This window comes from Acanthaster planci, linkage group LG16, assembly GCF_054643075.1.
Source record: "Acanthaster planci isolate LZ-2023a linkage group LG16, COTS_SCS, whole genome shotgun sequence".
Taxonomy (NCBI): Eukaryota; Metazoa; Echinodermata; class Asteroidea; order Valvatida; family Acanthasteridae; genus Acanthaster; species Acanthaster planci.
In genome coordinates this window covers 8,576,202-8,590,821 of record NC_141792.1, presented here as the reverse complement: position 1 = coordinate 8,590,821, position 14,620 = coordinate 8,576,202, and the positions used below count along the sequence as shown (strand labels likewise).

The window sequence follows — 14,620 nt, the reverse complement described above, 5'->3', positions numbered from 1 at the left end:
TTTGTCATTCTAAGATGTGACTTTGTTTTATTTTCCATTGTGCCGCATGCAGAAATGATGTTACACATCGCTTGTCCGTCCAGATTCAATGTAAATGCCATCTACATCATTGCTGACGTAGACAGCTTGATGAAGCTGCGCAAACAGCGCTCAAGATTTGTATATAAGGTACTACGCTCACCGTCGTTTTTTCACTCGGTCACGATGGTGAATTGTAGCACGTTTGTACGTACGACTTGTACGACTTCATCACTCAATCAATATTAAGCTTGACTGTTGAGGTTTCTGTAAATTCAGATTTTGTTTGTTATTGTTTGTTATTCTGGTTTTTTAAGGTGCAGCGACATATGTGGATATGTTTTGGGGCAGAGGGTGTGGTATTTTGGGAACGGTCCTCACCATCACTCTTGTTGTCGGTTCAATCCCGCCCGACGTGTACTACAGCTATGCCCAGCCTGGCGATTTCTTCATCGCTGGCCTGTTCCCGTTTCATATTTATAACCCCGGCAGTGCCCCGTGTGACTCGGCGCTGTCTGCCTGGGCTGTAGAGCTGTCACAGACTATGGTCTATGCGTTGGAAGGCATCAACCGGCGATCAGACTTGCTCCCGAATGTAACCCTGGGGTTTGAAATCAGAGATGACTGCTACTCGGAGTCCATGACGCTCTTCACGACCCTCTCACTGCTGGCCAGCAACGGTAGGCTAATTGACCTGGACGCCCTGGGGCAGTTCAGGCCAAGCAACAGGCATGAGAACAGCACTTTCCTTGGTGCAATCGGGCCAGTATCAAGTTCCAACAGCATCATGGCCGGAATGACCGGTAGCCTTTTCCGGGTGCCCATCATCTCGTACCTGGCCACGAGTGACGAGCTATCCAACAAGAACAGGTTTCCCTATTTTCTGCGTAGCACTCCGCCGGACATGCTAAACGCTCAAGCAATCATCGATATATTACAATGGTTCGGCTGGGACTATGTCGCTTTAATCTACTCCTTGGACAGCTACGGGATCCGTGGGGCTCAAGAGGTGCAGAAGCTAACCGAAAAGAACGGCATCTGTTTGGCGTTTTCGTCGCCGATAAGCAACAACCCTTCAGAGGAAGAGATCGAAGAAGTCGTGCAGAAACTGAGGACATACAGATATGCGACGGTAGTCGTCGTCTTCGCAGCCTCCGGTGCACCTTACGCAATTCTGGACGAGTTCCACAACCAACTCCCTGACTCGAACCTCACTTTCATCGGAAGTGCTGCCTTTGAGTCGGTGTACAGGCTGAAAAAGATAAGCTTGTCGGAGAACACAGTGGGCGGGATATTCGTCCCACTCCTCTATCGCGATATAGACGGGTTCGAGCAGTATTTCCGATCCATCGGCGCAGAGCCAGACGTGCATGTAAGTAAATGGTTTCACGAGTTTCAGACAGCATGGCTAGCGGAAAGGAACTGTACCCAGTTTAGCGAGTGCCCGCCGCTGACTAATAACGACGAAATATTCGTAATGAATGCGGTGAACATCTTTGCCCATGCGCTGCATGAGGTTCTAACAAGCGTTTGCCAAGAAAATTTGACCTGCACCTCAGAAATTGTTTCTGTTGGGGAACGATTTCTTCCCTACTTGCTCCAGGTGGATTTCGTAGGGGCTGACGGGCCGTTTCGGTTCGAGAACAATGGCGAACCAACTGGCCGTTACACGCTGAAGAACGTGCAGATGACGGATGAAGGAAAGATCCATACCGTTCAAGTTGGTATTTGGGACTCGCTGAAATCAGAAGAGCGTCTGACGGTCGAGGAAGATGATGTGATCTGGGCAGGAAAGAAACAAATGCCTCCCCGTTCTACTTGTCGACAGCAATGCCGACCGGGTTACATCGAGGTTCCTTTGGAACAGAAGTGCTGCTGGGGTTGTCGACAGTGTCCTGTCAATGCCATCACTAAGAACGGTGAGTGTGTCACATGCGAGAAGACCCATTGGCCCAATTCAGCTCAAACCCAATGTGACGCTATCACTCCAGCGGCTATCTCTTGGAGCAGTCCTCCTTCGATTGCAGTCATAGTCTTGTCGGGTGTCGGCATGGCCCTCTCGACCACAGTTGCCGCCGGCATGTATTTTTATCGAAACCATCCGCTAATCAAGGCGACCAGCCGAGAGCTCAGCACCATTCAAATCGGGGGTCTCTTCTTGGCCTTTGTAACGGCCATCGTCACCCTGGTTCGACCTTCCCGTGTTTCCTGCCATAGCATGGTAACCATGATATCCCTCTGCTACACAGTGATGTTCTCAACCACCCTTCTGAAAGTAAACCGCATTTTTCGCATCTTCAAAGCCAGTAAGAAGTCTACTAAGAGACCACCGTGGACCAGTCCGCGTACCCAGGTCACTATTGCCTCCATTCTCATCTTTACACAGGTAAACACCGCATATTATCTCGCTCATCGTTGGTACAATGATTTAGACGGCACTATTGGTACAGTGAATCAAACGTTCTGTTGATATTAACGCAGTTGAGACTTAACAGACTAAAATACGTTGCAGTGAGAAGTTGGTATTTCTAAATGAATCAATGAAAGCTTCTAATCGTTGGGAATTTCAATGTTGGGCAAAAATGTCGAATTTCAGGAATGAAACTTTAAGGAATAATTCACAGAACATCTTTTATCATCAACAATTTTCTTTTGAGTAAGCTTTTGGATTACAATTCATTGTTATCTGCACCATAGCTTAGACAAATCAAGCACGTTGTGACGAGAAAAGCAATACGAACAAGAATGTTTACGTCGATCACTCATTAAACTGTTCGCTGTAAACAAAATGGGAACATCTAGTCAGAGTGCGCCCACTTCAAAATCTTCTAGCAAAAATACGGGCTTCACAATATTGCGTCTCCAAGAGTTTGCAACGCGTTGACCAATCAGCGCAAAATCTGACGACCCACTGCGCGTTTGGAAAGGGTTGACAGATTTCGCGCACTATGATTGGTCAACGCATTGCAAACTCTTGGAGGCGCACTATTGTGAATCGACCTTATTGAAGCTGCTGGAACTGCATTATCCACAAAGAATGATGCAATTATGTAGTTTACATTTTTGTTGACCTGGTTTGTACTGAGTATGGCTTGAATTGAATTAGGAATCAATATTGCCGAGCCTTTCAGAATATTTTGTTAAGCACACAAGCCTATTGTGTCTGACTCAGTGATTTTGGTTTCCAATCAAGGTCCTGATTTCCATAGTATCCATTGCCTTGGACTCCACCAAGCCCGACCTGCTTTTCTCGATCCCAGCGCAAAACCACATCGAGCTGTACTGCCGCTTAGGATATGAGGCTTTAGCCAGCTGCCTGTACAATCTCGTCCTGGTGCTGCTCTGCTGCTACTACGCCTTCCGGGCGCGCAAGGTGCCCAGCAACTACAACGAGTCCAAGTTCATCGCGGCCAACGTCTACTCCACCTTGGTCTTCAGCGTGGCCGCCTTGCCCGTATACGCCACGGCCACCACAGCCAGTCAGAGGGTGGTCACCCTCTGCGTGGTGGTCCTGCTCAACGCCTACGGTACCATCTTCATGGCCTTCCTGCCCAAGCTGTACGCTGTACGTTTCGTGGATGACATCAACGTGACCCGCGAGGGCATGGGAGTGTCGTCGTCTGGAGGGTCTCGTCTGTCCAGTAACGTGCGTGTTCATCCTTCTCAGTTGTCTATCGACGTGACGGCGACGGCTTCACAGCACTCTAGCTCTGTCCCTGCAGGCCCCTCAAACACAAAATGAATTGAAAGTCCGTCAGTTCAGAATCTAAAAGAGAAGGAAAGTCGCGCCAATTCATTTTGATCGTAATTTTCCACTACCAGTACCATTTTTGTCAGATTGGGTGACAAAGTTATCAAAATTTTACTTTTAATCCTTCATTGAAAATTTAAATCATGTTCATATCTGTTTCAGGAAAAAACAAATGAAGCAAATAAACAAACACGCCAAAAAGAACCCCACGCCCCCCAAATGCATAAAAAAATCAAACAATAAAACACACAAGCAAGCTTTGACACTAACTCAAACACACAAATAACTCTAATATACTCGTGTACCTCCGGCACATAATTATGCATTGTTCTTTAAATTGAAGTATTGACAAACCAGATGTAGCTTTGCACTTTCATATGTTGGGTTTGATTTCAGTTGGTTAATCAATATAACTGATATACGCGTCAATCCTGTGCCGTCTGGTTGTGAGCAAATACGTATACACAATGAGTATTTATTAACAATTAATTTTTCCGAGCAAACGGGTAATCGGATATTTTATTGTGCGAATACATTAATTAAGACTCACAATACTTTAGTTTGCATTCGCTATTAAAACACTTTACACTTTGGGTGATCCAAAGTATTAATTTTTATTGTGAATGAGAGTGATTTATAATGCAGATCCACACCAATGGGTAAAATATGTTAGAGAGTCTCTAAAATGAACTTATTGTATTAATACAGATTAGAATTAGTATTAAAGGCGATTGAGTATAAGTCCTATAATAAAAACGAAAGGAATATTGTTTAGCGCGGAAATTCAATCTCCTGAACAGTACGCTTTGATCCTCTTTTGTGCTTGTATATTTCTCACTGACTTCTGTTAGACTGTTTTAGTCGATATCACCAGCGGGTGCTTGTGTTCTTGTTTATAAACACTGATCACAGCGTTTCAAAGGGAAGGCCGCAGTTCGCTTGCAGTTTATTTGAGCGCTTATTATGCACGCCGTTAGTGTTCCACTGTAATGCAGTGACGTTAATTTACGTCATTCACTATTCAGTGTTTAGCTGTTGGTGTTCTTTCGCTTCAGTTTACATCGAATCGTTCTTACGTGTTTCCACTTATATTCATTCCAAGTTTGCCATCATCAATTGGCACAGACGACACTTACAGTTTAAAAAGACTAGATGAGGGTCTGTGAGCACGACCACCCCTCCTGTATAAACAACACGTAGAAAGGATATGCGCGGTTGTTATCCCTATGGTATTTTACTCGCACGACTTCGATAGCCTTTTTATTTTTTTCCCTAGGGTGAAGGATATCGACACTATAGGATTACATGTATTCAAAAGAGGGCCACTACGCTGACGATTTCGTTGGCAGTAGGGAAAGCAGAGCGGAACAGAACAGTCATAGTTTATTTGTTCATATATTTAGGTATGTGTAGGTTCGTTTCTGTAGCTTGTATGGGGTGCTGGTATCCATCAGAAATGTCAATTGTCTTTACAGCACCGCGCTAACTCTGCACATAAAATAATAATAATTGTGATTACTACTCGTGTATTTCAAACTCATTTTTTCGTTTGTTAAATAGTTTTGTAGTGATGTTTATTTCATTGCCTGAAATTCACTGACTTTGAAAACAAATCTATATTTCTATCATTGGTCCTCCTTTACCAGTGCTCATTGGCGTCGCTAGAGGGAGGGTGTCGGAGGTGTCACCCCAACATCGTTTAGTTTTGTTGGCAATCTCATGGTCCGTCGGCAAAATATAAAAACGAAGAATGGAGATGAAATAATTGAAAGGAAGGTGATACATTACACTGGGCAAGTTCATGTGGCACCAACCGCCACCCAAAATGGTCTGGCAACGCCCGTGCCGGTGCAACGTTTGGTTGTAGAATAAATAATGTGCAGATGCGCCTCCTGACTGCGCCCAACATCATTACCATTCTGTAGATGTTTTATGGGTGTAAAATTTTTAAATTTGTTGTTTCCTACGGGATTTTCGTATAGTCTTCGGCATTTTACATGCTCGTCTCTTCACTCTTTCATGACACCATTGTGTTAATTGCTGGAACTGAAAACGTGGTTTGACACGGGTATCCGGTTCGTAAGTGTGACGTCACTTCAGTTTAAACCACACCCACTGCACATGCACTGCATAGAGTTACGTGCATTGATCGCCGTTTACATGGAACCATGGAACCGGAAGTTAACGCGCAACTTCAGCGATCGTCCAGTGTCACATAGACCTGACTCAAGTAGGGATCTCTGTGACGTCCTCATTGCTGCTTTGGATACATTATCGAAACGTGCGCCTTACTTGCTTTGAGCCCTCTTGTGTCCACTTATTACTGTGAGTTCAACTACCAAAAGTGGGAGCAGCCAATCACATTGCCAGACATGTTTTTACGTCGTTCATACCTGCATTATAATGAGCAGATCTGACTACTTTGATTGGTGGAAATTCCGTAGACATGATGCAAGATCATGTCGTTCATATGCAATTATGAATAACTATACATATCTCCGACGGGGGTCTGATTGGCTTACCCGTCAAGAACTTACTGACTGGTGACTATGACACACGTAGTACATGTGCAGTGAAGACTATCAAATGATGGGCGCCTTATAAGTGTTGTGCGAGCTGCAGGGCTCGAGCGCGACGACCGTGTAGTGCGTAACGGCTGAAGGGATGGCTTAATTCAACTTGATTCAAATCACATTGGTCGAAACTGGTAGGGCCGTAAAAGGACATGGAGCAGTTATCTGATCCACGAGACAATCTGACAAAACCGCAAGGGTGTATGAATGAAAAAGTACAAGCGAGGCAACTGGGCATAGATGTATTAGTGATCGTTATCAATTCCCATAATATGGAAGAAACACCGTACAGCCATTGCAAAATGTACAATAGTCTTGGAATCAAATTAGTAATATTGCAGTAGTAGCTCAAGCATTTAACGAAACAGCGAGCTTAACGCGGTCAGTCCTTTTGACGTCACAGTCGTTTTTTCCTGCAAGTGGCTCAAACTGTGGCTGGCTATCGGTATAAAACGTGATAGAATAATTCAAAAAGTGTTAAAAATCCCACGCAGCTATCAGAACACCAGATAATGATACACGTACTACTAAATACTAAATGAAAATGCAACGTGATATAAAGAGGACATTTGCCCATTTTTAACAAACAGAGGGTGATGTTTCTGTAGATGTTGGCATACAATATAGAGGCAAATGAGAGTAGGCAGTAAGACAAAGTACATGTATGGGCATTTCGTATGCCTTCCCCAGGATATACAAAAATATTGAAAAAAAAAGAAAGAAAAATAAGGAAAAAGGAGAAAACATTGAAACGAAAAGATGACAAGGGATGAAAATCACCAATTTTTTTGAAAAAAGAAAGAAAATAAAAAACAAAGAAAACCCCAAAACAAACAAAAAAATAAACAAACAACCCCCCACAAAAAAAACCTGTTAATTTGCTCCCCCCTCCCCGAAACTCCTTTGTTGGGGAAAGCAAAAGGTGATTGCCCCCATAAAAAGCTTAACAACAGCTGTTAGTAAATGGTACACATTAGAGAACTGAAAGTTAACCGAGTACCGCACTTTGCATTGATTCCCAGCAACTTAGAAATAATATGTGGACATACCATTTGTTTTGAGAAATATAAACAAAAAAAACTTAAAGAAGAAGATAGTAACTGAGGGCAAAATGGACATTCTACGTAATAAAATCCAGCGGAGTCCGGCTATTCATAGGCCTACTAGCAGGGGTGAGCAATAAATGTATAAAGCACTTTTATTTCGAGATAAGCCTGGTGCAATGTCCAATATGCACGGTCGGATGGTTTTGGGATTTTATCCGGCATCAGATTTCTCACTCTTGTAAAGTCGATACTACACTTTGGTTTTGCTCTGTTAAATTTGAATATGCCCTTGATGGCTCAGATTAGGTGCAGTGCACTAACAGTAACAGCGATAAGCACAATCAATAAACCAAATAAAGTAACAGGCGTCCGGTGGGTATACAGCGGGCAAATTCTTTTGAAAACGTGGAGCAGTCTCTTTTTCTTTCTACAAACATCAGGCTGTACGAAGGTGAAAACATGCTGCTCTCTGCCTGAAATGCCGCCCCGTCTGGCCTGAAGATATCATTACGAAAACTTTGGCTTTTCTGCACGAGAAGGACGACCATTTTTAATAATATATTTAATGATGCCAGGTAGGTTCGGGTCATGCAGTAAATGGTCTAAAGGCTGGGTCTTACCTAGTGCTAAAGGGAACAAGAATGTAATTTTCTGATGTTTTATCAAATTACTAATTAGCAAAAGGAAGTTATCAAAAGTTGAACCATTTCAGGTTAAAGCGACTTTTGCTGCAAACGTTTCTCGACATCAAATTTGCTTGGCTTTCGAGTACTCCTGAATTATGACCTGGCTTTTAGGTGAAATTCGCACGAGTTGTATGGGTTCAACTTTTGCGAACTCATTGCAGCACGGAAATTTTATCTGACTTCGCAAGTAAGCAAGCTAAGTACCTGAACTGCCATTATACGCAATTTTTGAAAGAAAGCACATAGGCTTCTCTGGAAGTTGGGGGCTCTCTTCAAGACCACGACATTTGAAATTGTCAACATATTTTGGACCATGCACCAATGCACTGCTGTTTCACCTCGCCAAAATTCCACTCAATGCCCTCAGAGCGCTCAGTGGATACATTATGCTGCATACGTGGGCTACGCTTACGGAAGGAAGAGAGGAGACCTTATTTTGCGCATCCGATGCACGAGTTTTCTGAAGTTGATGAAAACAAAAACAAAAGATCAAGGCAACATGGATGCATATCGCTAAAGAAATTTGCGGAAATAAATTTCTGACGCGTGAAATGGTTAAATGTCACGGCAACAATGTTGTGATGTCATGATTTTTTTAATTAGTTTTTTTTAATTAACCATTCAGGCGACACAGATAACAGTGTAGGGTTGACGAAAGAACAATATACCATGCATCGTATGTGTGTGTGCGCAGGTGAATACGATGCTGGTTATAGTCCCAGTACCGATAAGCTTTAAAGTTCTTAACAAGTGAGAAACTTGAGTGCGACTTTAAACAAAGAGTTAACAGCCTTTTATGATTGCGGTTGATGTCGGCTGTGGACCTTTTCAAAATACACGACCTCTGTCCTCACAATTTGAGAAAGTCATAGGTTTTGATGTGAGCAGAGGAGCAGCTCAAGGTAGCCCGGAGTGTGGCTAATGCTCCCAAAGATTTCAGGTAAGATTATACCTTATGCTCACCTACACCTTGTGAAAAAAAAATTAACTGCTTGAACGGTACAAGGTCACTCAACGAGCTTGCGGAACCCTGGCACGGCCCGCTTATAATGGGTATTTTACGTGGGGACACCCAGTCACGTTCCGTTTACTTTTCCAGCGGCGTATCCAGGTTTTGGTATGTGTGCATGTGAGTGTGTAAACGCCTTCAATCGTGGACCTATAACAGTGGGGGACAATATGGTCCACCGTTGCCGAAGAGTCAACGGTTGGAAAACGTGCACAAAACATATGGGAGGTCTTCCGAAAAAGTGAAAGAATGAACAAAAGAGGAACAATAGGGAGTCCACGATTGAAGGCGTTAACACACTTGGGTGTGTGTGGAGGGGGTTTAATTTTAAAGCGAATACGGCTGCGGGCTTATGCCCATTCAAAATGATACTGGTGGAGATAAAATATCAAAAGCCTTACTCGAAAATCCGTCGGGGGGGATTCCCAACCCTGCCCCCGCTGGATACGCCAGTGATTTTTTCGAAGAATCATCTCCGAGGCCGACCTAAGAAACAGCAATGTCAGCGTTTTATCTTTGAGTCTTCAAATTACATTGTGGGAAAAACACCTAAAGAAAATAGAATGACTTCATTAATTAATTAATTTGAAGTTTCCCTGAGGTAACGATAAAGTGCTAAACTGATTTTATTCTTCTGGTTTTATGTAAGATTTTACCTAAAGACTGCTTCAAAATAATTTTGTTACTTTAAATCTGCGTAGGAAAACCTCCACTTGCACTTGTGGTCATGTATTTTAGATTTTCAAAAGTGAGAGGTCAATTATAGCACGATATTTCTCTTTCCCACCAGGCAATCTTTCAGTTTTGTTAATGTATTAACGCCTTTTAAACGCCATCCTGGTAACATTTTATGAACGTGTTGTGTTGTTAATAATACAAAGTTGAACACGTTGTGGTGTTTATTGTTTTTGAACAAATACGTGTGGATGGGCTGATAATTTTAGACAAACACGTTTATTTAAAAAAATGTTTCGTTTTAAATGGTTACACTGTTTACATTTAACGCGAAGACGCGTTTATTGAGGGCGTTTCTTTCGCTGCAGGAAAAGAAAACGACCAAATCTCGCGTGACATAAGGTCTTTCCTTCTCGACCGGTCATTGACCTCATTACTCGGACAATCTGCCATCCGGCTGATCTTTTAGATACGTTCAAGGCGATTAAAAAATTGATGTGTCCAAAACATCGGCACGATTTCCTTAAAGTGCCTTCCTGAGAGATTTTGCTAGGATCGAACAAGTCGGGCCCTCAAACTGTTTTGACAACATATCCACCTGTCTATCTGTCAGTCGTGTCGTTTTCTGTCACTTATGCCACTTTCAAATTGTTGTTCATCTCTTGTGACAAGAAGTGGCAGCACAGAGAGAACCCCGGTATAGGACAATTCAGCTGACCTGGTCACCTGTGCAGAGGCAGTCCACTGGTTGACTTGAGCGCTTTCTCTCGGGAGGTGGACAGAGTGCTGAAGCTGGGTTAAGGTACTCTACAGCTACTACCTCCTGCAGCCCTGGATGGACGGAGAGGATGAGAGAAATGCACAAATCGAAGAGGTCATGAGTCAGGTGAGCTGAGAGATAATAGAAACGTTGGCATGCTAACAAGAAGCTATGGACATCATTCCTTTGTGCCCCTTCAATGACCTACTCCTAAGCAAAATATATACTGCATAAATTCTTCACTTCGACTGTGTGCACATTTAAAGAATGTCAGCGAGCAACACACCTTTAGTAAATGAAATTTGAGGTGGCGTCTCTTTACGGGATGGGTTTTGTGGGATAATCATGTGCAAAAACCAAATATGCAGTGTGGTTGCTTATGAGCATAAGTTTGTTATTCAGAAAAAAATTGGTATGTGTTTTAAATAGCAGCAGGTTTGTCAAGTGGTATTATGACATGCCCCTTCTGTAATTAATGTATACTTCACAACCTGGGCAAACTGAAAGAAAGACAAGGTGATGGTCAGTTGACTAAGTTATTTAAGTGGTTCCATAGTGAATACAGGTCAAGACTGGCAAAGAGAGTGATGTTCATGGAGGACAGGTCAGGACAGGGCTAACTAATAAGGATTTACGACCAATTGCTTGGAACTTGAAATTAAGTAAAGGGGATTGGATTTATGGCTTATTGGCTACTCTGAACTTATGAACTTGTGACCTGCCTATACTGCTCACGTTTGGAGGCAGTAACGTTAAAGGCCACTGCAAGTTAGTCTTCCAATTGGTATTGCGAATTGTAACGAAAACTTGGCAAAAGTGTGATAATTGGGTAACAGATTTGTTATGATATTTTGTTCCACGTTTATGGTCCTACAAACCACTCTCTCCGCTTCATTATTTCTTTGTCTTCATTAATTATTTCTTTGTCTATTTCATTAATGAATCAAGTCGGAAAACAGCGGAGCAAACCCCACACGTGTAAACATCGATGAGTATCGTCTGCTAGAATAGTCTTGCTCAGATAACCTGTAGGTCACCATCGCACAAGCACGAACACATAATTCTGAATGTGCTCAAACATGCACACGCATATACCCATGCACACACTCTACAGGACCTGAGGTCACGTTGTCGATTTCTTTCCGTGGCAGTTACTCATTCAAGCACGACAACGTACAATATCGCTATTTACTGTTCATTTTATTTGTGAAAGCCGGCATCGCTTGCTCTTGCAGTATATGTAATCACACGGAGAGCAGCAATATTTCGTGCTTAAACGGGATTGATTTTTCACGTCTGCTGTTTAACTCGACGAAGTTGAGCCTTTATAATCAGGAGTCAGTTTGATATTGCCAGTGAAAATGAGCGCCAGGCTGTTCGAAGAAGCTGACCACGCCGAATGCTACCAGGAAAGTCGTCCGGATTGGCCGCAGGAAATCATCCAGACTTGCTTGTCCTTTCTTCGCGAAAAGGTATAGTGAATCTCCGTTCACTGCATGTTGTAAAAATCGTCTACTTGATTCGTTAACTGTTACAAGAGGGAAGAAAGCCTCGCTGAAAGCATTCAATGCGTGGGTTCTGGTGAATGTGACTAGAACTGCCCTTGTCAGCAGAAAACAAGCAGTTAATACGTCAAGTATATCAATAGGATATTTACCAGATATTCGTACAGACTCCTACAGTGTCAGAAGCTTAGACTGTTACACGGAAAACATTCAGTGAGAGGGTTTGTGCATGATCAAATCATAGCTCTTGTCACTTTCGCGAAAGATTGATAAAATCCCAGAAACAGCACTGTCGTCGGTTAAAAACCAGTGTATCCGACTGGCCAATCTCAGGTTAAATGTATGTCTTCTCTTTACACACACAAAAAAAACACTCAACCAAATCTCTCCATTTAATTTGGCGATAGCCCAGCACGAGAATCGATGCTCGTTCCTCGCCTTTTATTGACATTTATGCAATTTACTATACTCCTTTTTTTTTTTACAAGATTTCAAATTCCATTAAGAAAAATTTACATCGATGGCTAAACATAAAATAAGTCGTCCATTGGCCATGTCACGGAAGCATACTCTTAGTAGTTAATGTTGAGAACATTTTCATTTATACTCCTGTCTGCGTACCCCAGTTTGCAAATGCCAATTGTACAGCAATTCTCTTATGTTGTCCTTAATTTCAAACAATACATAATACCGTTTGCAAGCAGAACCATGTATCCGGTATTTTATTCATATTTTAGAATCACTTCATTGGAGACCACGACGTCCAGGAAAAACCAGAGATAAAAACTTCAAAAATGCTCTGGCAACCTGTGTCCAAAAACCGTCAGCTGTCCCACCTGTGCTGGTGTTGGACTTCACCTAATAATTCTATGGGTGTAGTGACGATTTTAACGCGCGTCTGTGGGTGTGCTCGCTAGAACTAACCGTCTACGCAATTGACCCCCTTTAAAACTCCCATCCTGACATTCCAGATTACATAACACACCTGCTTACTGACCCACACACTATATGTGTTATTCGAATTTACAAGACAATAGTTTCTCGCTTTATTGCGAACTGCGGGAAATATGTAGTCTTGCTAATGTCTTGGAAAGGCACTGAAAATGTATAGGCCTTTCTTTGATAGGTGAATATTTAAAAGCAAATTCTATCTTATCAAAATGACAAGTTTTTGCCGTTAGTGCAGACAGACATCGGCTTCCTCTGCTCAAAATATTTCGCCGATGTTATGCACTGGCGAAAAATTTTCCTTTTACTGTAATATTTTCTGAGTTTAAACTGGACGTACTTCTGGTAGAGTTTTCAGCACTTTCTACAAATGTTTCTGGTTAATATTACCCCATGCCCGCTTTCCGTTGGTCGGAAAGACATGTCGAGGCACGAACACAAACATTGGGGTATTGGGACATCTGCAGTGAGTGTTCTTGAAATAGGAACAGGAATGCGACAGGGACAGGATTTGAATGATTATTATTACTGAATTTCAATAACATATAACGCAGTTTTGGCCACAAGCCCCTAAAATATTACAGGTGAACTTCGTATATCCAGAGGACTGGGCCGTTTGAACTGGCGGTTGATGTCGCGTGCGGCTCAGGGCAAAGCACACGACCATTGGCACCTCATTTTGCCAAAGTAATCGGAACGGACATCAGCGAGGAACAACTCGGAGCTGCCAAACGTGTTAGTAATCCGCCAAATGTGGAATACAGGTAAATTCTTTCACTTTCTGCTGCAAACTGTTCGAGAGATGGAGTGACTGAAGTAAAACAATATATTTGCATGCATGTTTTGTGCTTTAATTTATACCATGGAAGAAATGTTTTCCCCTTCATGGGCTAATTCTTCCGTAGACTTATAAGATGTAGGCCTACTTTCGACTTCAGAGATATAGCTCTTACGTGCGGCTTATTTATCTCACGTACGACTTATGCATGTACTTGTACGATCTATCCACAATCACCAGTTGTGTATTGCACCTGATTGGTTGAATTGATAGATCTCGATAACTGCAAACAAGTCCCATCCATTGTACTGGACCTGAACTCAACATATCAATTCAAACGCATAGGCCTACTTGCACACTACCTTCTTAAACAGAATTGGAAGAGGTGAGTGCATCCCTGTAGCAGACAACTCGGCAGACCTTGTTACGTGTGCCACAGCTGTTCACTGGCTTGATGTTGATGAATTCTTTCGGGAAGTCGACCGGGTCCTGAAACCTCTCGGATGTGTCTTCATTTACAGCTATCACATCATTTATCCCTATTGGGAGGGGGAGGATTCAATGAACCAAGAACTGGAGAAGCTTGTGCGTGAGGTAAGGAAGTTATTCTTTAGGGAACCTTCTTTCGAATATCTAGAAAGTTTGATTCCTTTATTTTTGCCACTGATACTGACATTTTGGTCCACGCTAGTCACCTATTGAGTTTGTGAAACAAATTGTGCATAACTTAAGTAGTACCTAGCAGATGTTTTTCCACAATTCATCTGTTTAAGATGATGTGATGCATTTAATATATGTATCAAAAGAGAAACGTATTCCAAGACATTGCTATCTTGGTCCCGCTGGGAGTTCACAATGCTGATGATGTTTT

General features: G+C 42.6%; 2 protein-coding genes across 2 annotated transcripts; both read left to right on the top strand.

Moving 5' to 3' along the window:
- The first annotated feature begins 210 nt into the window (after window positions 1-210).
- Window positions 211-5,321, top strand: LOC147796465 (metabotropic glutamate receptor 5-like). The gene is made up of 2 exons (XM_087147632.1): window positions 211-2,404; window positions 3,212-5,321. The coding sequence occupies exons 1-2, from the start codon at window positions 356-358 to the stop codon at window positions 3,758-3,760; spliced, it is 2,598 nt and encodes an 865-aa protein (XP_087003758.1). The 5' UTR covers window positions 211-355; the 3' UTR covers window positions 3,761-5,321.
- A 6,263-nt stretch (window positions 5,322-11,584) lies between these two features.
- Window positions 11,585-14,451, top strand: LOC110989311 (putative methyltransferase DDB_G0268948). Its single transcript, XM_087147591.1, has 3 exons — window positions 11,585-11,990; window positions 13,575-13,735; window positions 14,124-14,451. The coding sequence occupies exons 1-3, from the start codon at window positions 11,880-11,882 to the stop codon at window positions 14,449-14,451; spliced, it is 600 nt and encodes a 199-aa protein (XP_087003717.1). The 5' UTR covers window positions 11,585-11,879.
- Window positions 14,452-14,620: the final 169 nt, after the last annotated feature.

Excerpts from the sequence above, each read along its gene's own strand:
- LOC147796465 (XM_087147632.1), top strand. The coding sequence starts at position 356 with ATGTTTTGGGGCAGAGGGTGTGGTATTTTGGGAACGGTCCTCACCATC. Across the intron at positions 2,405-3,211 it reads CCATTCTCATCTTTACACAG|GTCCTGATTTCCATAGTATC; the intron begins GTAAACACCGCA and ends TTTCCAATCAAG.
- LOC110989311 (XM_087147591.1), top strand. The coding sequence starts at position 11,880 with ATGAGCGCCAGGCTGTTCGAAGAAGCTGACCACGCCGAATGCTACCAG. Across the intron at positions 11,991-13,574 it reads TGTCCTTTCTTCGCGAAAAG|AGGACTGGGCCGTTTGAACT; the intron begins GTATAGTGAATC and ends TCGTATATCCAG. Across the intron at positions 13,736-14,123 it reads CCGCCAAATGTGGAATACAG|AATTGGAAGAGGTGAGTGCA; the intron begins GTAAATTCTTTC and ends CTTCTTAAACAG.